This window comes from Ceratotherium simum, chromosome 11, assembly GCF_057802395.1.
Source record: "Ceratotherium simum simum isolate JZ-2026a chromosome 11, ASM5780239v1, whole genome shotgun sequence".
In the NCBI taxonomy this organism is placed as follows: Eukaryota; Metazoa; Chordata; class Mammalia; order Perissodactyla; family Rhinocerotidae; genus Ceratotherium; species Ceratotherium simum.
In genome coordinates, this window is record NC_141910.1 from 2,455,113 (window position 1) to 2,475,917 (window position 20,805).

Sequence of the window (20,805 nt, forward strand, 5' to 3'; positions counted from 1 at the left end):
GATATCTTTGTTCTTAGGAAATACATCAAAAGTATTTAGGGGTAAAGGGCCATAATGTCTCCAACTTACTCTCAAATTGTTAAATATATATGTGTGTGTGTGTGTGTGTCTGTGTTTACACATACATATGGAGGTGGGAGGCGGGAAGAGGGGCAAAATTTCTGAATCTAAAAGATAAAGAGTATATAGGAGCTCCTTGTATTATTCTTGCAATTTTTCTGGAAGTTTAAAATTATATCCAAATAAAAAATTAATACTGTGTAATAAGAACTGAAATCAGTACTGAAGGTAGAACAGAGCAGCAACAGGCCATGTGCTGAGTTGTGGAGTGTTTTGGGTCTATTGGTGAGAAGACAGAGAAAGTACAATTTTAGAAGGGAAATCTCAATGGATGTTTTTAATTGAGAACTGGCATGCTAAGCAAAGTGAGGCTTCTCTGCTCAGAGGTGGAGCAGTGAGACAGCCATTCTTCAGCATGGGGGCTTCCAGGCACTGGCCTGACAGTCAGTCATTGGACATGAAGCTCTGCTACTTGCTTCTGAGAGTGGCCCCAACGCTTAATGCTCAAACAGGGAGTGCACTAACATTTAATGAAGCATTTTGGTCATCATCTAGAAAGCAAGTTACAGGTGCATGCACAAACAGACACAGAAAAAGAGACTGAAATGCTTATAACAAAATGTTTATGGGTTGTGGGATTACAGATCTTTTTCTGTGCATTCAGGCATTTTCTCAAGTGTTCTACACAGCAAATGCATTACTTTTATGGTTTCAAAAAAAGATTTAATTAAAAAAATCCTGAATGAGGATTCTCAGAAGAGGATTGGATCCAAGGGTAGAGAGGGGTTTCGAAGGGGTATCAATCTTTCCCCAGACCATTTATTCTTCTATTCATTCAACAAATGCTCCTGAGTACCTCCTCTGTGCCAGGCATGATGACAGGTGCTGGGTAAACAAATGTGAATAAAACAGTTGCGATTCCTATCTTTGTGTTGGTTATATTCTGTAAGTGCATGTATTTGTCTTGTGTGGGTGGGCATAGTGCTCCAGGGAAAGAGTGGAGGGAAGGACAGAGGCCAGGCACACAGGGCCATGGTGAGGGGTCTGGATACCAGTCTATATACGAGGAGACCACAGTGATCAGACACTATGAACAGTTACATATAAAATACCACTGTTACTTAGGTTTTAGAGTTTGTTTTGAAGGCACAAAATCCAAGTAGTAATAACACATAACTCCATCCCCACCCGGGCCCCATTATGGCTTGTTTATACACATTTCCTCGATAGGGAGCTTCGACATGACTGACTTAATCTCTGCAAAAATGCAGGCTGCTTCCTTCATTTGCTCTTCTCCCAGGGCAAAGCTCACCTTAAAATACTTTGCTCATAATTATAAAAGAAATTTCATAACCAAGTGTTTTCATTTTCCTAGAAAAAAGCCAGCGCACAAACCTCTGCGACTACTTTTGGTAACCTTCAAGTCCTACTTACAGCTCTAGCCTGGAGAAACTGGCACCTAGCAAACTGGGATCGTCAAATTCCTTCCCCTTTGCCTCTGATTTGCGATTAGGGTATTGATTCTCAATTCTGACTGCCCCCTAGAATCTCCTGGGGAGCTTAAAAAACTTAAGATACTAGCCCCACCCCAGGCCAATTGAATCACGTCCTTGGGAAATTAGATGCTAAATTCTATAGGCTCATTATCTCTGTTACCTTTGCAATCTGTCCATTGGATCTGGCACCTAATTCAGGCCCTCATCATCTCTTAGTCTGCTAATTAAAACCATATCTTAATTGTTCTTTCCTTCTCTTAGTAATAGTAGTAAGCTAACAGTTATTGAAGGCTTACTTTGTGTTAGCCACAATTCTAAACTCATTACAAGGCACTGGCTCATCTTCTCACAACTTGGAGGTCAAGTCCTCTTCTAATTCCCATTATATAGATGAGGAAATTGAGGTACAGAGAGATGAGGTAATATGCCTGAAGCTGCACAAACAGAAAGAGGCAGAGCTTAGATTCACACCCACTGCATTCTACAGCCTCCAGCACATCTGTCATCCTCCCCAGGTATCTCAGGCTTTGCTCCTCCAGGTACACGTATCTCAGAAGTTAGAAGGAATGAGATGCTCTGACTAGAAAATTGAAAACGGTGGTCTTCTCCCAATCTGTAGAATTTCATGATAATCTTAAGGTTTTCTGCCATAAATGTTACTGAAGCTTTTGAGGGCTGTTTCTGCTTTTCTATGTTAGAATACAGAGTATAATAATATACACTTTACTAGAGAACTATCCATTTTGTTATCTACAATGTAACGTATCAACTGTCCACGCTTCTCCACTCTCGGACCATGCTGAGTCAGCATCTGCAGAGCACATGCGGCAATGGTTGGATATTTGTTTGGCAGTTGGAGCTATAGGTATAGAACCTTGCTGAGAGTTTGGGAATTTCGTATATTTTTATGTCACTTACACTGAGATAATAAGTGAGGATGAGAAGCTGATTTATTTGAGCAAAAGAGTCTAGAAAGAAAATGGAAGCTTAGAGAGGGCCAAAAACTGATCCTGTGTGTTAATACAGTCTCCCAGAGCCAATGAAAGGAAGATTACAGGAAGCAGAGGGTTGTGATACTGTCAGACGTCATGTGTGTTGAGAAAAAAGGAGGGGAAATGATTGGATTTAGGTATGAGATGGCATTTGGAGAGCTGAGCCAGGCTGCAGTGGATTGGCAGAATAAATGACTCGGGGATGAAGGCGGAGAGTCTAGCTCTTGTGTGAGAAGTTGCGCAGTAAACATTAGAAGGAAAATAGGATAATGCTCACAGGAGGAGAAGGACTGGACACAGGCTTTTTATTTTATTTTTCAGAGATGGATTGCTTTGTGCAACAGGAAGGATGGGAAACTCAGAGCACCTGTGTTAGTTTTAAAGGGAACTCACTGCCTCTAAAAGTAGATGGAGAGGCCAGCCCTGTGGCTTAGCGGTTAAGTGCGCGCGCTCCGCTACCGGCGGCCCGGGTTCGGATCCCGGGCGCGCACCGATGCACCGCTTCTCCAGCCATGCTGAGGCTGCGTCCATACAGCAACTAGAAGGATGTGTAGCTATGACATACAACTATCTACTGGGGCTTTGGGGAAATAAAAGGAGGATTGGCAATAGATGTTAGCTCAGATCCGGTCTTCCTCAGCAAAAAGAGGAGGATTAGCATGGATGTTAGCTCAGGGCTGATCTTCCTCACACACACACACAAAAAAGTAGATGGAGATTTGAGACAATTTGCAGAAAGACAATATATGGAGGGCAGAGAGGAAAGAGGGCCCTGCCATCTCGGGGTCTGCTGGAGTGGGCTGGGGGATGCCACAGAGTAGGTGGGGGGTGAGCAAAAATTTGAAACGGTTAGAGAGAGACAGCTGTGCTGGGAGGGGACAGGTCAGGTTTGTGGTAGGGGGATGTGGGGTGCCATGTCCTCCACCGTGACTCACTCACGCCACTAGAGGGCAGCTGTACCTCGCGCTTGGCCATCCCAGGTGGGAATCTGGAGGGCCAAAGGCACCACTCCAGCCTATTCCTGGGATGCTTGTTCAACAGGCTGTTCATGTCTTAGTGATTGGCCACAGAACCTCTCAGGGGCAGCCTGCACTGGACGGCTGGCCCTGCCGCTCACTGCTCCCCACACAGTCACTGGTCCCTCCTAGAGACTGTGTGAAACAGCAATCACTGCCTGTCTCCAGTGGACGGCTCTGACGATCATCTGAGAACTACCCAGGACGTTGCTCTGTAAATGACCAAGGGCTCTGCCCCTGTAAGCTGGTCTCATGATTACTGGGAATCATATGGGTTTGCTGCGCCATTATTTCTATAGATACCTTCTTTCTCCTCAACTAAACTCTAAGCTTTCAATGAAAAAGGACTATCTGGATATCTTAAAATGTCCTGAATGAGAAGATATAATATGTCTGAGATTTGCTTTAGAACAACTCAGTGTGGTGGGTGGGGGAGTGTGGGTGAAGGGAACAGTTGAAATCTTCCATAATAAAGTTTTAAAAAGCATCGTGTATTCCCAGGCCTCCTTGTCTGTGAAATAGATCGGTCGTGCAGGCTGCGGTTCCTTCTAGCAGCACTCTCTCTGATTCTGAGTCACTGTACAGTGGGTAACACCAGTTAGCTTGCAGGGTGCATGGGTCTTCAGGCAAGGGTTGCCCCAAGCTCTTAAGAAAAGTCCATGAAAGGGGAGGGCGAGGTCCCAGGAACATCTCTTATCTGCTCTCGATTTCAGTCCATTGCAAGTCCTGAGGTGGCGAAGAGACCTGCTCGGACCCCATTGCTCCTGCCCCCCAGGACCACCCAGACCTTCCTCTGCAGCCCGTGCTGCCACAGGGCTTGGCAGGAAAGCCTCAGCTGCCCTGAGGGGTTTTTGTTTGCACGTTTTAATTAATTCTTTCCTATAACATCCTGTACAGAAGAATCTCTTCAACTGTTGCCTTGCAGCTACGTGGGAGGAGAGGAGGCAATACTGAACGGGCTCCAACAAGAGAGAAAGGAGAGTACCGCTGCCCAGGCAGAGAGGGCAGAGGGATTCTGATGGCAGTGGGAAGGACCAGGGTTACCAGCCAGGGTCGGGGCGGCTCTTCCAACCACACAGCATCCCAGGTGGTATGTGCACTTGTGTTGAGGTGGAAGGGGTAGGGAACCCCTGACCCTCAGCTCTTCCTCCATGTGCTCACACACTTGAGGTAACACCTCTAGACCCCACAGCTTCCGGAAGGTGGAGGGGAGACAGTGACATGCGACGGGGGGAGTGTGTCCCTTCAGCGCTTTAAGGAGAAACAGACTTACCAAGTGTGCTGGGGACGGTGACCGGGTGTCCTTGACTGTGGTACTGGAGGGGACATCGAGGAGGGGCCATTTCATCTGCAGGTACTGCACAGGGGACAGAAAGAACAAGGCAGCTGGTGAGATGAGGCCTCGTGCGCCCAAAGTGAGCAGAGGAGGGGCTCCGCAGCTGGGCTGCTGGCGGTTCAGGGAGGCGATTCATTCTAACGGCGCATGCTCCTTCCGGGGTCAATGTCCAAATGAAGATCGCAGGATAGAGCACACACTGATAATCACCACTGCCACCATCAGCCCCTCCATCATTCTGGGGGGATTCAGATGACAGCACAACCTACCAAAGTGTTCAAAGGACCTACTGGTGAGGGTCAAGTCCTCCCTGCTCTAGCCCTGGGACAAGCAGGGCTCATCTGGGGAGCAGAGGCTCCCAGACGGCGACCCCGCCCCATTCAGGTCCATCTCTTATAGCATCACACGCAAAGCTCCCTAAGAAACAGCCTCTCCAGAAGGATCTGGTGAATGAATGAATAAAAACCATCTGCCTGACACTTGCAGGGTCATGGGTAATATCTGTTCATACTCAAGATGCTGAACTTCACTTCATTATAGTGTTTCTCAACCTTGAAAAGATTATCTGGTACCATACCCTCTCTCGGGTGTTACTGCAGAAAATCCAAACCAAACAGTAAATCTCACACACACCCACGCGCACTGAGACACACTTTCTTTATATGAAAAGCCTCTCCTCAACCCCGGCATGGCACGGTCTTTGGCAAGAACCTGGAAAGGAGTGAGTGGAGAGGCAGTGAGGGGCACTGGGTGAGTGCCTGGGCTCTGGAGTCAAGCGTTCATGGGTTTAGGTTCTCACTCTGTCATTGTAGGCTGTGTGATCCTAGACAAGTGTCTTAACAACTCTGAGTCTCAGTTTCTTCATCTGTAAGGCAAGGCTATTATCTCTAACTTTACAGGTTGTTAGGAGAATTAGGGACAATGTCAAGGATTGAACACAGTGATTTGCACGTGGGAGACATTTGATAAATGGCAGCTATTATTTTCATAAGCAAACCATTAGTCTTTGCCAGAGGCAAAAGCACACATGTTGTCTTAGGGTCAACACTGACATGGTGCTTCTGGGCTGCAGACCAGCTATGCAGTCTCTACAGAATTCTTGACGCTACTTGGAAAACTAAAGCTCTAATAGGAAGTGGTGGCTCCAGGAGGAGTTTCGTAGAGAGACAGAAAGAAGTCTTTGAATCATCCCTTGCCTTGGTCATCAATTTCAGGGGTAAAAAAATCATCATTTGGCCTTGAGCTCTTTTTTTTTTTTTTGTGAGGAAGATCAGCCCTGAGCTAACATCCGTGCCAATCCTCCTCTTTTTGCTGAGGAAGACTGGCCCTGGGCTAACATCTGTGCCCATATTCCTCTACTTTATATGGGATGCTGCCACAGCATGGCCTGACAAGCAGTGCGTTGGTGCACGCCCGGGATCTGAACCCAGGCCATCAACAGCGGAGCGCGCGCACTTAACCGCTAAGCCATAGGGCCAGCCCACTGGTCTTGAGCTTTGTGCATAGGATCAGGGAGGTAGGACGGGCAGTGCCCTAGAAGGTCCCTTTGCTCTTCGTCAACCACAAAACTGAATGAGAGGGCAGGGGCTGGGCTTTCCAAAAGGTGTTCACAGGCAGAAACAACAACCCAAAGACACATCTACCAAGGGCCAGCAAGTGGCACAGACAGCAGGTGGGATGGGCCAAGCAGGTCTGGCTGTGGGGGGTCTTGTGGGAGGTGGGAATGAAAGGGGGTACTGGGGACCCCGTGAATAAGGACGGTCTTTCCACTGTGGGCCGTCTGGTTCCCTCACCCCCATCCCTTATCCTGAGTCTCACCTCTGGCCCTGTCCTCTGCTGATCCTATCTTCTTCCTCCCTTCCCACTGCCACTCATCTCTTTCCCTACCCAGAGAGCCTACACTTCCTGGTTGAACTAACGGGACTGAAATGCCTTTGGCAGGTTAAAAGCACTGGAGAAATATCGATACCATTATTTAAAACTCATTTCCTCAGTGAATAATGACATTTGGGCCACACTGGCAGTTTTCAAAGCATTTTCACACACATAACCCAGTTTAATCTTCACAACAAACTCTGCTATTACAAGCAGGGGTGACTGTCCCAAATTCTCAGATGAGCTAACAGAGGGCAATACAGGGAAAATGACTTGGCCAACTTGATGATGGGAGCTGCAGCTGAGGTCTCTTGACTTCAAATCCCACACTTTTCACTAGGACATGAGTCATAAAGCTTTTCATAACACTATCTTCTTGAACACCCCACCCCACCCCAGCCTCTGCTTTGCTCTGATGGGTTTCTCTCTCCTTCTCTGTCTCACTCAGGCCTGCCCACACAGAAGCCGAATGAATACATGCACATCAGTATTCTCCTGTAGGGACACCTGAGGTGGCCAGAGCTTACACTTGAGTGCTAAACATCACACTTGTTTCTCCGGAAGCAACAACCTGAACATCTGTTTGTTTTTTAAAGTTGAATCACAATCACAAACATCAGGTGCTAAAGAGAAGTGTCCCAAAGAAGTGTCCACCCCCAACAGTAAACATGGTAGAAGGGTTCCTAAAATCCATCAGCTCTACTAGCATCTGGTTCCCTATTTAGAATCATAAAGACACACACTGAACACTTTTCACTCTTGGTGCCTTCCCAGGGATGTCCTCAGATCATATGGGGGTGGCCCAAAGGAATCTATCTGAATCCTAGTTTGGGACAATGCTGGAGTTTTGGGTCTTAAAGAATACTATCAGCTGACCTTATGGGTTGTTAGGCACAGCAGGCTTGCAAGATCTAGCGCAGTTTCTCAACCTTGGTACTACTGACGTTTTAGGCCAGGTAATTCTTTGTTGTGGGGGCTGTCCTGTGCATTGTAGGATATTTAGCAGCATCTCTGGCCTCTACCTACTAAATACCAGTAGCCCCCACTCTCCTGCCCAGTTGTGATAACCAAAAATGTCTCCAGACTTTGCCAAATGTCTCCTAGAGGGGCAAAAGTGCCTTCTTGATGAGAACCACTGCTCTAGCAGTTGAAGAGCTGGTGTCCACTATACTATGAGCTGCGAGAGGGTCTGTCTGCCTTGGTACTGGATCTATTAAGCTACGAACATACACACAAACACACACACATTCACAGTAAGGGCTTCTAGAAGTAGCTACTATTTTGGGTTGTACATCATGTGCTTGGCATTTTACCTACCTAACAAGATGTCTGAACTTCTGGTGGGAGAAGACCACACTGGCCTCTTCTCCCCTTAGGGTTCACTCTCACTGACTTTAACTGAGACCTGGAAGCTTGAAGCGTGGGTGAAAATCTTTAGACCTGCCCACCACTGAAGTCTGGTCCCTTACAGATATGTCAGACAGGTGGGGAGAGGTTTCTGAGAATAGTGTGCATCTCGCACAGGACCCTTCCTGCTCCAGCCACTCCTAGGTGTTTGTGTTGGGGTGTGTGTGTGTGTAGAGATTCATTCTGGGAGGTAGAGAAATGGAGGATTGTCACTTCCCCCTTTCTACTTTTCTGCCTTTTTAAGATTTTGAAACAAGTGATGAGGGTAGGGGTGGGAGAGGACCTATAAACTGTTGGAACCCCCTGCAGCTTCGCTAGGGAATATCTCTGGATTGTAATTCTGAGGAAGGAGCATTCTAAAGGGACAGCTGAGCTTCCCAGAACAATGAACTGGGCAGAAGGAGCCAGCAACACCCCTTGTAATCCTCCCCAACCTCAGCACCAGAAATTTGGAGGTGGCTGGGCAGTTCTGAATTCCTAGGTCAGGCCTAGCCCAACGTACAATGGAAACAAAGCTCTTCTGGGCTGTAATTCTCATGAGGCCAGCCCCACGATCACTCCAGGGCTAATCACTTATTGGTGGGAGCATGTCCTTGGGCCTTAAGAGATGTGTGGCTTAGCCTAGATTCTTTGCACAGTAATGGCATGTGGGCAAATTAAAACTGCTGGTTTCTCCAAGCCCAGTCTAGGCTCCATCCACTGGCCACAACTGGCTCCTGACTAGTGTATCAGGGTCAGGCTGAAGTGCATAGTGAAGATGGTCCAGCTACATCCCTCCTGCGGGATGCTCTTCAGAATGTAAAACATGGGACATGTGTGGCATCAACGCAACTGATAGCCAAGCAACAGCAATGGCTACCACTTACAGGATGCCGCCTGTGGGATAAGTACTTCTTCTGATACTCAGAAAGAAAAAACCAGACCCAAATGGCAAGTACTACCACCCTTGATTTACATGTGCTGCTTAACACGCTACTGTGTGTTGTGACTCTCTCCGAGACAGGACAGCAATTCTTCCCGAATCCGGGAAACTCTTTTTGGGGACCGAGGTTCCACGGAACACACTTGGGGAAATTCTGCTCTTGTGGTTCATGGTTAAGTAGAGTGAGGCTGTGGTTTTGAACCTGTCTTTACCTTGTTAAAAAAGGATGATTCTGTTCCTATTTTTTAAATCGTTTTCACTGGAACAGTTGTTGAACTCTCTCAGCATCTACTGAAACGGTCATGTGGTTGCTCTTATTTGACTCAGTCGTGAGCTGTACACAGAGTGATGGATTTTCGGACACTAAAGCACCCTTGCATCCCCAGGTGAACCCTATACAGTTGTGGCTTGTTCACTCTTGTACTATACTGTGGAATGCTAACCATGGGTGTTTTAAGATTAGTACTTCTAGGGCGGGCCCCGTGGCTTAGCGATTAAGTGCGCGCGCTCTGCTGTTGGCGGCCCAGGTTCGGATCCCGGGCGAGCACCGACGCACCGCTTCTCCGGCCGTGCTGAGGCCGCGTCCCACGTACAGCAACTAGAAGGATGTGCAACTATGACATACAACTATCTACTGGGGCTTCGGGGGAAAAAAAAAAAAGGAGGAGGATTGGCAATAGATGTTAGCTCAGAGCCAGGCTTCCTCAGCAAAAAGAGGAGGATTAGCATGGATATCAGCTCAGGGCTATCTTCCTCACAAAAAAAAAAAAAAAAAGATTTTTACTTCTACATTCCTCAGTAAGAATGAACAAAAGTTTTCTTTTTTTGTGACATCTTTATCAAGTGTTGCTATCGGTGTTATTTTGGCATTATTCTTTATAAAGGGTGCTGCTCCACTTCTACTTAATGTTCTGGGCCCCTCTCTGCACCTTGGGCCCCTCTCCAGTGCCCTCCTTGGGGTAAGCACTTGGCCAGGTGGGCTGTTTCCGCTGGACTCAGGTCTAGGGAAGGGTCCCCTGAAGGGTGCTCTCACCAGAGAGGTGGAGCCCCCTTTCCTGCAGGGAAGCAGAGCATCGGTCCTACAGAATCCCTGCTTAGCTCGAGGACTGTGCAGCAGATTAATTGCAGCTGTGCCCTGGAATTTCCCCAACATACAAATCTTCATGATGTAAAACAGCTGGGAGGAAATCCCAGCATGCCCCGTACAGAGGCAGAACTGCCAATGAGCTACAGAGATTAACCCTCCGCCTTCCAGAAGGCAGGGAGAGACCCTCCCCCAGCCATCCCCGCCTATTCCAAGATTGCTTCGCTGTGGACAGGACTCTACAGGACTCTTGGTAACGCCCACATTCTCCCCATTCACACGTTCTCACAGAAGACCCTTTAAGCAGGGCCCAGGCAAGAGAGGAAGCAAAGCCTCATGTTACAGAATCAACAGCAGTGCTCCCAGAAGGGGCACACTGTGGTTTGAAGCAAGGATCTCCAAGCACTTCCCAGGTGAGAACACCCCACCCCACAGAATCCCTTCTGCTTCTCCTTCTTGGTGGGAGGGGCAGGCCTGGTGCAGAAAGAAAGGGCCCTTTTCTCCAGATTTCCTGTCTCGTGGATTTGTGCTTAGGGAGGAGAAGCTTACTAGTTTAGGTGACCAGTCTTTCCTGCCTTTCTGGTCCCCCATGGTAAACAGACTCTGGGACCCCAGAGCCAGGGACCTTTAAACAAAGATGGCTTTCCCAGACCTCCATCCCAGGAGATGGTACGGTGCACACAGCCACCCAGGAAAACAGGCTAGAAACTCAAACCCCACTCTCCAACAGCTGTCCACCACACAGTGACAAGGACATTGTGCAAAATGCTCTCCACTTCCTTTTTTTTTTTTAATTTATTTATTTATTTTCCCCCCCAAAGCCCCAGTAGATAGTTGTGTCATAGCTGCACATCCTTCTAGTTGCTGTATGTGGGACGCGGCCTCAGCATGGCTGGAGAAGCAGTGCGTCAGTGTGCGCCCGGGATCCGAACCCGGGCTGCCAGCAGCGGAGCACGTGCACTTAACTGCTAAGCCACGGGGCCAGCTGTCCACTTCCTTTTAAAGATGACTTCTAAAATGAAGAATTGTATTACAAATGAAAAATGTAAAAAATGATCAGTTTCTCCCTACTTTCCATTCTGTCACAATTGGGGATGTAATCATTGCTCATCAGGACTACTGCAGTGGCCTCCCAAACTCTACAAGAGCTTAGACTTCTAAAAACTAACCTATCAGATCTCTTTCTGGCTTAAAATCCTTCCCTGGTTGGTTGCTGGGTTGAGGGATAAAGTCCCTAAACTCACCAGCAGTCGGAGGCCAACCTATCCCTCGGGCTTCAACCCCCATGGCTTCCCGCACCCCCCACACCACCTACACTCAAGTAATTACTATACTCAGAAGGTGCCATATTGCTCAGCTGGTCCCTGGCCCGGTGTATCCTTTACTCATAGGAAACTCTAACCCCTTCTTTAAAACCTAGCTCCAAGGTCACCTTCCTGGACAAGACTTCTGCAGCTTCCCACAAGAATCAGTCACTCACACCTCTGCAGCCCAGCTGTGCTTTGCTGTTCCTGGGGCACTCAGCACGCTGTGTTATCCACATGCAAATTCCGTCTGTCCTTGAGACTGTAAGCTCCTCAAGGGTCACGTCCAAGTCCCCAATTCCTGGCCCAGAAGCCAGGGTTCATGATGCATCCAGACCCTGCCCCACCTTGCGCTTAAGCACTTTATCAACCTCAGAAACCCCAGTTTTCACGTGTGTAACACTGGGTTGTCCAGCTTCTTCCTAAATCCTTTAGAGACATGGAACGCACGTGTCAGGGCCCCTTTCACTCTTGAGCAATTGGTTCTCACATTAATTTGCTTAGTTTTGCAAGAATTTGTAAACGCAGCTTGGAAGCTGTGATACCCAACCCTGCCAGTTCCTGGAGGCCTGTTTAAGAACCTCTATCTTCAGTCAAAATGGACATAAGTTGATCTAAACTTGCAAGTATACCAACGTTGAGCAATGAACTCATTAATGAGGAAACAGAAAAGCTTTCCCAAGTGGGAACAAATGTTTAGTTTCTAGAAGTCACTGAGGAAGATAAAATGAAAGTATTAGGAGAACTGGTTTCCAAGCATGATGGATTAGACAAAATTCCAGAAGTATAAAAAATAAGGTTTATGCACTTACCCCTCATTTTCTTTACTAAAGATGAGTAGTTTCTGCATTTGCTTAGTTTTATGGATGGCACGACATCCCAAACACCCTCTTTGACTGACTCAAGTGTAGAAGGTTGAGTTCCTTCTTGAGGTTTTGTTGATAGGTGAGTTGTTACAAATAAATCCAAAATGTATTAAAATAAGCTACTTTTCAATTTAATATGATAGACATATTTCCTTGGAAAATTTATTTAGAACTATATTTTTGTAGTGTTTTAAACCAATGAAGTGACTTTTTTCTCTCAGGCACCCGTCAAAGCATTTAGTTGACAAATATTTTTGGAGCCCCTCCTGTGCACTGGCAGCAGAGGGGCCCCAAAAATTATTTCATGACTGAATAGTAAACTCAAAAATAACAGTGGCTTGGTGGGGTTTCAATTTTCCCATAAACACCTATTCCCTGCCCCTTTCCCCAAATCATTCCCTTTTTTTCCTGGATGACCTTAAACAATTCTCCTCCTCTCCCAACTCAGAGAAACTCTGGCAATCTGCCTACCAGACTTGATCAAAGGTTGGTTTTTAAAAATTGGCTTCCCCTAAAGGCCAGTTTCTAGTGGTGGAAGGACAGAGCAGGGGAGGCGAGAGACCAGGGTTCCAGGTCTCACCTCTCTGGACTCAATCATCTCACCTTTAAAATGGGGATATTTTACTGCATTGGCCTGAAGGCAGGGACCTGGATCTTCTCCTATGGAAGAAAAAGTCAAATGCAGCTGTTTGTCTAAACCACAGTGGGTTCCAGGAGTGGAGACTGCACTGGGGTGCTCAATAAATACACAATCAGGAGTCCTAGCTGCTCCCCACTTACAAGCTGTGTACCCAGGGACGTTACCTCACCTTTCAGAACCTCTGGTTTCTCACCTGTAACACGGGAATAATAGCACCTACTACCTGGCAGAGTTATTTTATTTAGCGTGGCAGTCACTCGGGAAGGGACCAAGCAGGGTGCTGGGCACGTGGCGACCTCTTAGGAAATATGTGTTTCATCACCAAAATTTAAAGTTAATTTTGTTCAATGAGCCTATTACCTGCACTTTACTCAGAGACAGGGAAGAGCTAATTAACGCCGAGTCAGGCCACTCACTCATCTCTGGGTGCTTCGTGGGGAGGGAGGTCCTCTTCAGTGGTGTGTTAGAAATGCTTAAGAACTGGCTTTCTGGGCAAAACAAAAACACAGACCCTGCTTTGTAGCATTTGCTGGTCCCCACAGTGTGACTATTCCCACCATGGCTGACTCCCACCATGGCTCCCATGGTGAGTCCCTGACAGCAGTGCTGGGAAGAGATGCTAACGACTGGCCGGGTAGCAGCTGGCTCTGGCACACCACTGTGGGCGGGAAGGAGCTGAGGGGGTCTCGGGTCTGCCCTGACTTGCTGGGACTGTTGGCTCTGTTCACAGATGGCTGGAGGGCTGATATATGTGGTCCTTGGCTGAAGTGGGTCCAGGGTCTTCACGTAGAGCCAGACCCTTGGCCAGCCAGGTCTTTCTGGCAGCTGCGTGCTCCTTCCAGAAGGAGCAGAGAAATTGCCCGCAGAGCACTGAGCATGGCCACTCCGTGGTAAGGGGAGCTCTGGGCCAGAGACCTGGGCTTTCGAGAAAAGTCCAAGTTAAACAAGCTGCGTTTGGGTCCTCATTTCCAAAGCCTAGAGCTACAAGCCTCCTGAGCCCTATGTCGCCTCTTGCAATGGCTGTGATCTTGGGTTTGCTATGTCCAGGCAGTTTCTGTGCTCACTGCCCGACTATGAACACACCATAGAGAAGCTTCTTCGCAGTAGCTGGCCATGGATGCCTGGCTCTCCTTTCCCTCAGCCGAACCTTGCCTGACCCCTCCTCTCCCTTGTCCTGGCCATACCTGGTATATACTGACAGCCCGTCGGGTAAGATCCTGGCCCCACAGTGTCCCTCCGCCCTGTTCTTGAGTCTGCACACATGCCCCTTATGCCATTCTGCCCTCCGTCTTGTTCACCAAGCAACACATTAGAGCTGATTCCACATCAGTATATAGAGAGCTGCCTCATTCTGTGTAATCGCCCCACAGTGTCTGCTGCATGGAGGTGCATAATTGACTCAACCGTCCCATGTTCACGGACACGTAGGTGCTTCCCAGTGTTTTGCTGCAACAAATATCCCCGAACACTCATCGTTTTGCTCATGTATGGACACAGTTGTAGGATACATTTCCAGCTGCGAGGGGAATTGCTAGGTCAAAGGTATGCACATTTATGTCTTGACAAGTATTACCAAATATCTCACAGTCTATACTGCTACCAGCAATATATGAGAGAGCTGATTTCCCCATACTCTTGCCCACACAGTGTTATCAAACTCATTGATCTTGGCCCACACTGACAGGTGAAAATCAGCAGCTCACTGTCGTTTCAATTCACATTTCTCCTGTAAGTGAGGCTGGGAATGGTCGTAGGTACAGGCAGTGATTTGAAGGATAGAAACAAGATGTGTGTGGCCAAGAGGAAGTGGGTTTACAATCTGCTGGCGGGCAGGGAGAGGGAGGGAATGAGCCTGAAATCTGCAGGTGTAGAGGCAGGCCTGGTGAGACAGACAGGAAGGGATCTCTGTGGACCCTCACAATTCACAGAGGACTGTGCAAGCTGTACTGCACTGACCTTCGCTCAGATGGAAGCAGGGCAGATCTGCAAGGGGCTGAGGGCACAGTCTGTGAGGAGGAGGAGGACAGCCCAGGAAACCGCTGCTGGTGGCTGGGTGAACAGCGAAGCTGGTGCACAGCCACACTTTCTTGTTCTCCCTCCTTCCATTTCCAGTTCTTTACACAGGCTGCTTCCACTTCCTCACCACCTTCCCATCCGCTCCTCAGCACTCAGCAGTCTGCCTTCTGTCCCGGTCACTCTACTGCCTCCGTTACCACAAGCCCACTGATGACTGGAGAAAGGAAATGAAGGAAACTGGCCTTTCATTGGCCAAGTCCTGTGGGTGTCTCTCAGACTTCACCTCATGTGGCAGCTCAGGGGAAACACGTTTCCTACCTGGACGCCCTCTCCTCCCGTTCCTCCTGTGTTTTCAGGTTCTGTGTGCTCTCTGGTTGATCTACATTTACTGACCTGAATAAAGGTCTTGGACAAACTTTTCAGTGAGAAAAGCCAGTTACAGAACCTGGAGGGACAGTCACCAAAATGTTACCACTGGGTTTCAGCATTTCAGGAAATTTTCTCACTTTCTTCTTTGTGCTTTTCTTACTCATTTGAAATTTCTTACAATGACCATGTATTGTCACAATAGTAAGCAAAGCGATGAAAATTAACCCAACCCGTGCCTTTAGTTTCACCAATTAGAAACCTCAAAATCCACCTAATGTCTTTAACTGCTTCCCCCAGCCCCTGCTGGCCACCAAGTTCTGTAGTTCTAGGCATCCTTCTAGATCCTAGAGTCAGGCCCTCCCTATTTTGTGGCTGGGCCACTGCAGCAGCCTTCTGTCTGCCTCTGGTCTCCCAGCTCTGCTTCAGTGTCTGTTCCAGACTCTCTCTATCCCAGAGACACTTGGGGTAGCAACCGGTTTGACGGGGGTGGGTGTGGGCTGCAGGTCACTTTGCCTCAGATTGACAAAATGTCTGCGGTCCACACCAAAGAACAGGGTGGTAGAGTGATGAAGGGGTCTTCCACAGTGTCACCACTGCTTCTGTCTCCCTCCCATGTCTTCTAGTCCACCCTTACTTGCCCCTAGAAATATCCCTCTAAAACATAAAACTATGCTATTTAAAGCTAGCAAGTGGCTTCCCATTCTTACAGAACTGCCTACTTATACTTACAGAACTGATCAAGATGCAGTGAGAGCTCTGTACAGAGCACTCCATAAATGTTTAGTGGGCACCTCCTATAAAAGATGTCTGTTTACGTGCATGATATGCCACAGGGGAGATTTTTTTAAAAAGTGCATAAATAACTAGAATATGGCAGCAAATGACAGGTTCAGAGAACAGAGGGATTGCAGTGGGCAGAATTCTTGTCGAAAAACTGGAAGATTTCATGTAGGAGGTACCGTCCGAGCTGGGTCATGCAGGTAAGATACACTTCTGTAGTCGTTTACTTTTGTTTAAATTTTTTTTGGTGAGGAAGATCAGCCCTGAGCTAACATCCGTGCCCATCTTCCTCCACTTTATGTGGGACGCCGCCACGGCATGGCCTGACAAGCGGTGCGTCGGTGTGGACCCGGGATTCGAACCCGGGCCGCCAGCAGTGGAGCGTGTACACTTAACGGCTATGCCATGCGGCTGGCCCCTGTAGTTGTTTACTTTTTAAAGCATTTTTTTTTTTTTTTTTTTTTGTGAGGGAGATCAGCCCTGAGCTAACATCCGTGCTAATCCTCCTCTTTTTGCTGAGGAAGACCAGCTCTGAGCTAACATCTATTGCCAATCCTCCTCCTTTTTTTTTCCCCCCAAAGCCCCAGTAGATAGTCGTATGTCATAGCTGCACATCCTTCTAGTTGCTGTACGTGGGATGCGGCCTCAGCATGGCCGGAGAAGCGGTGCGTCGGTGCGAGCCCGTGATCCGAACCCGGGCCGCCAGCAGCGGAGCGCGCGCACCCAACCGCTAAGCCACCGGGCTGGCCCCTTTAAAGCATTTTATGTGAATTATCTCATTTGATCTTACTGACCCCTAGACATAGATAAAGCAGGTATTATCTCCCTCATTCTAAAAATGGGAAAACTGAGCCTACTGGAAGCTTCTGGATTTACCCAAGGTCATGAACTAGTGATATTCCAGTTGGCACTAGAATACAGGGCTTTGGACTTTTACGGTATGACTCAAAGGGTACAAGGGCTTGTTTTTTGTTTTCTAGATGCTTTAGTCTCATCTTGGAGTCTTGGGATAGCAAATACAGGGCACAAGCGCTGCCTCCCACCCCCCTTCATGTGCCCATGGCAGACACTGCTAACAGATCATGGCCTTCTTCCCTATTAATGTTGGGTAAGACCCCAGAATCCTCAACCCAGCACACCAGGCAGCCCCTAACGGTTGCTTAAAACTGATTCATGAGGTACAGTCTATTTATTCTCTCTGATTTAAGCCTGAAGGTAGACACAGATATTCTGGCTGAGAAGGGGGGTGAGACGGGGCCTCAGGAGCGTTTCTCTCCTGCCTGGCACAATGAGGAGCTAAGTTCCCGGACAGAGGTGAAGGAGCCACAAAGAATGTGACTGGACAGCAAAGACAGTAATGATTTGCAGAAAGCCCATTGACCAACAGCAGGCCTGGGAATTCTGAAGTTTATGGATTTTCCCCTGTGGGAGGAGAAGCTGGAAAGCATCCCAGGTATTGAGGAGAAAGGAAGCAGGATCTGTGTATAATCAATGGGGAACAGGAAGTGCTTATCTTGGGCCAGTAAAATACACAACACAAAAGAACAGCCAGGCGGCCTGGACCTGCCTCTCAGCACGCGGAGCTCCAAAGGCCTCTCTCCAGAGCCCTTCTCCATCACTCCTGCAGGCCCAGCGGCTGGCCAAAGTCAACAACTCCAGGGCACCAGGAAATGGAAAACGTCTGAGGAGGTCACTCAATAGGTGGGCAGTTTGGGGAGAGATCTCTGACCCCATAGGCAAGAGAGGATGCTGAGAAGAAGGCCACACCAGCCACCTCTACACAGGGCCATGAGGCCTGATAAAGGAGCCTAAAGTATAGGTTTCTGCACCGTATCCTAGTTAGTGTGTGCAAATGTGTACATCGGTGGGTTAATCACTTACAGGGAACAACAAAATAATCCTGCACTGATATTGAAGTGAGGGCACAGGAAATTAGGATAGGATGGTGGAAAGGCTAAGAAATGAACATTTATTGTGACTAGGTTGTACGTAGATACTATATATGCATTATCACAACCCCAAACTCATCATGCCGCCTCCTCCCCACTTCATGAAAGGGGGTTGCCCCAATTCCCATCAAGTCTATTAAATAACATCTCCTGTTTTTTAATATTTAAACTATTCATTTTAATAGGCATTAAAATATATATGTATTATATATATAAATGGGAAACTTTGATTTCTTGGACACTGTTGCTTACAATGAAGCTCCATTTTTAAAAAATGGGAAAAAGTGAGTCAATGCAAAGAAAAATGTTAATAGTATATGTGCTTTGTGGCAAAGATTATCCAAATAAGAGACATTTGAGGAACACTGTTGTAGAATCACATGTTTATGGTCATCCAGAGGTTACAGCAAATTATAAGGGTGTCCCTAGGAACTGGAGGAAGAGGTTCTGCACACAAACCCCAAAGTCAACATGTCCCAAGACACACCACTATTTTCTTCCCAAATGCTTCTCACCCAGATCCATCATCCTCTCGTGCACTCCCAGGTCAAAACCTCAGAAATCTTTCCCTCCACCCTCTTCCTCACTGTTTGCTGGCCAGCCAGTCACTAAGTCCTGTCCATTGGCTGCCACAGTATTTTTCCCATGTCTACCACCCCTGACCTTGCAACGGCTTCCTAACTTCTCCTCGCATCAGCTCAGTCCCTCCTCCAAGTCGTTCACACACTCTGCCACCCCACTGAGATCTCTGCTCATAGCCAGGCTCATGGGTCCTCCCTCATTTCTCCCTAAGCTTCTTGGGCACAGGAACCAAAACTTTTTGTCTCTTGGGTACCCGCAGCCCTTGACACAGCACATCATTTGAGAGAGGTGCTTGATGACTACTGCACAGTGTTTTCGAGTTAACTGAGTTAGAGATACAAGTGCTTCTCCCTCTAAGTGTTGCTTCCCAGGCAGCTCAAGGTGGAAATGTATCAAAAGGCCAAAGGCAATCAGTGGCCATGCTCCTGGGGTTGTCCTAGAGTGAGAGCAGTGAGAGCCACAGCCTTCGGGGAAGGCAATGGATAGTGTGAATGGGTCCATCTACTGCCAATGGGGCAGTCAACCAGCTGATAAAGACTCCATTTACTTAATACAAGAAGATTGATCAAATCAAACAAACATTCACTGATATCATATCTGCTTCCAACTATTTATATGTTTTCCCCTATAGTTTATATATTGGTTATAAAAAATAACCTGACATATCCTAGGTCTTCTATAGCAGGGGGCCATGACACTGAGACTGGGCTGCTCAGTCCTGTGTGGGATATAGCATTTATGAAATTCATATTCTGTCTGATATTAGTATCATTTCAGGTAAGTAGATAAGTAGGTACGAAAGCCAAGGACAACAAACTGTCTAAGTACAAGAGTAAACAGATTTTTTTTAAAGATAACATTTACTGATTAGTTATCTTGGGCCAGGCACTATACCAAGCTATTTCCATGTGTTATTTCATTGAACCCTCACAGCCTAATAAGGTGATGCTATTATGATCCCCATTTAACAGATGAAGAGATTAAGGTCCAGAGAGGGATGAGTCCTACCTCATCCCAAAGGCCACACTCGTAAGCCTTTCACTATGCTAGTGCTGGAAGAGAAAAAACCACACCACTCCTCCTGCCCATCCTGGCATTTCTCAGATAAAGGCGCTCAAACTGCTGGCAGAGCTGGGATTAGAACAATCCAGGCATCCTGGCCCCAGGCTGCAGAGGAGCTAGGATAGACCAAGTTATTTTTTGCAACCAACATATAAACTAGAGGGGAAAACACAGAAATAATTGGAAGGGGATGAAATATTACCCTAATAATCAATATTATGAATGCCAATCAGCAGAAGTCAAATAATACACAACAAAGGAATGATTGTGTCATTCAGGATTTCATTAGGGAGAAACTAGAAGACCATCCGAGTGTGACCACAGCTCCACACTGCCCCCTAGTGTTCCCATGCACACACCGGAAGCAGGCTAGGCCAATGACTAGTGGGAACAAAAGCTTTCGATAAAGATACACACCATATTGAAAACCACCCCTTAGTGTGGTCACTGCCTTAGTGGGTCAGACAGCAAAGATCCCTTAGGGCAAGGCACTTACCCACCAGTCAAGGAAAATCTTTGGGCTCCACTTCCATTTGTTTGCAGAATTTGAGATAAAGAAGTTATGAACTCAGTAATGAGTTAAATACTTTTAGTCTGTCAAATTGGCAAAGGCTTTCCTCCTCTTTAATTAGCATGAGCACTTTTTCATACCCTGTTGGTGGGAGCGTAAATTAGCAAACCTTTCTTGTGCAATCTGGAGGCATGTATCAAGTCTTCCAAGGTTTACCACCCTTAGGAATGTATCCTAAGGAAATAATTAAGGATGTGAGTAAAACATAGCTGCCAGAATGCTCACTGAAGAGCTGTTTATAATAGCCAAAAGATAATAAGTCATTATGCTATGATGATTATATCTGAATTAATGAAGTAGGTGAATATTTACAGACATGGAAAGGTGTTGATTATATACTAAGTGAAAAAGCAGAATACAAAACATGTGTAGAGCCCCACTTTTGTAAAATGTGTATCTTTATATACGTGTTGAAGAGAGACCTAGAAGGATATACACCAAGAAGTGAGCTGAACTCTTTCTCTGGATGACAAGATTA

General features: G+C 47.2%; 1 protein-coding gene across 2 annotated transcripts in view; it reads right to left on the reverse strand.

Annotated features, from left to right (window-relative positions):
- The window catches only part of TCF7L1 (transcription factor 7 like 1), a 161,662-nt gene that overhangs the window by 16,049 nt on the left and 124,808 nt on the right, over positions 1-20,805 (reverse strand). For both annotated transcript variants that reach the window (XM_014792724.2, XM_087436494.1), the window contains one exon: positions 4,838-4,921. In XM_014792724.2, the coding sequence (XP_014648210.2) occupies positions 4,838-4,921 (84 nt within the window). The remainder of the gene's footprint in view (positions 1-4,837; positions 4,922-20,805) is intronic.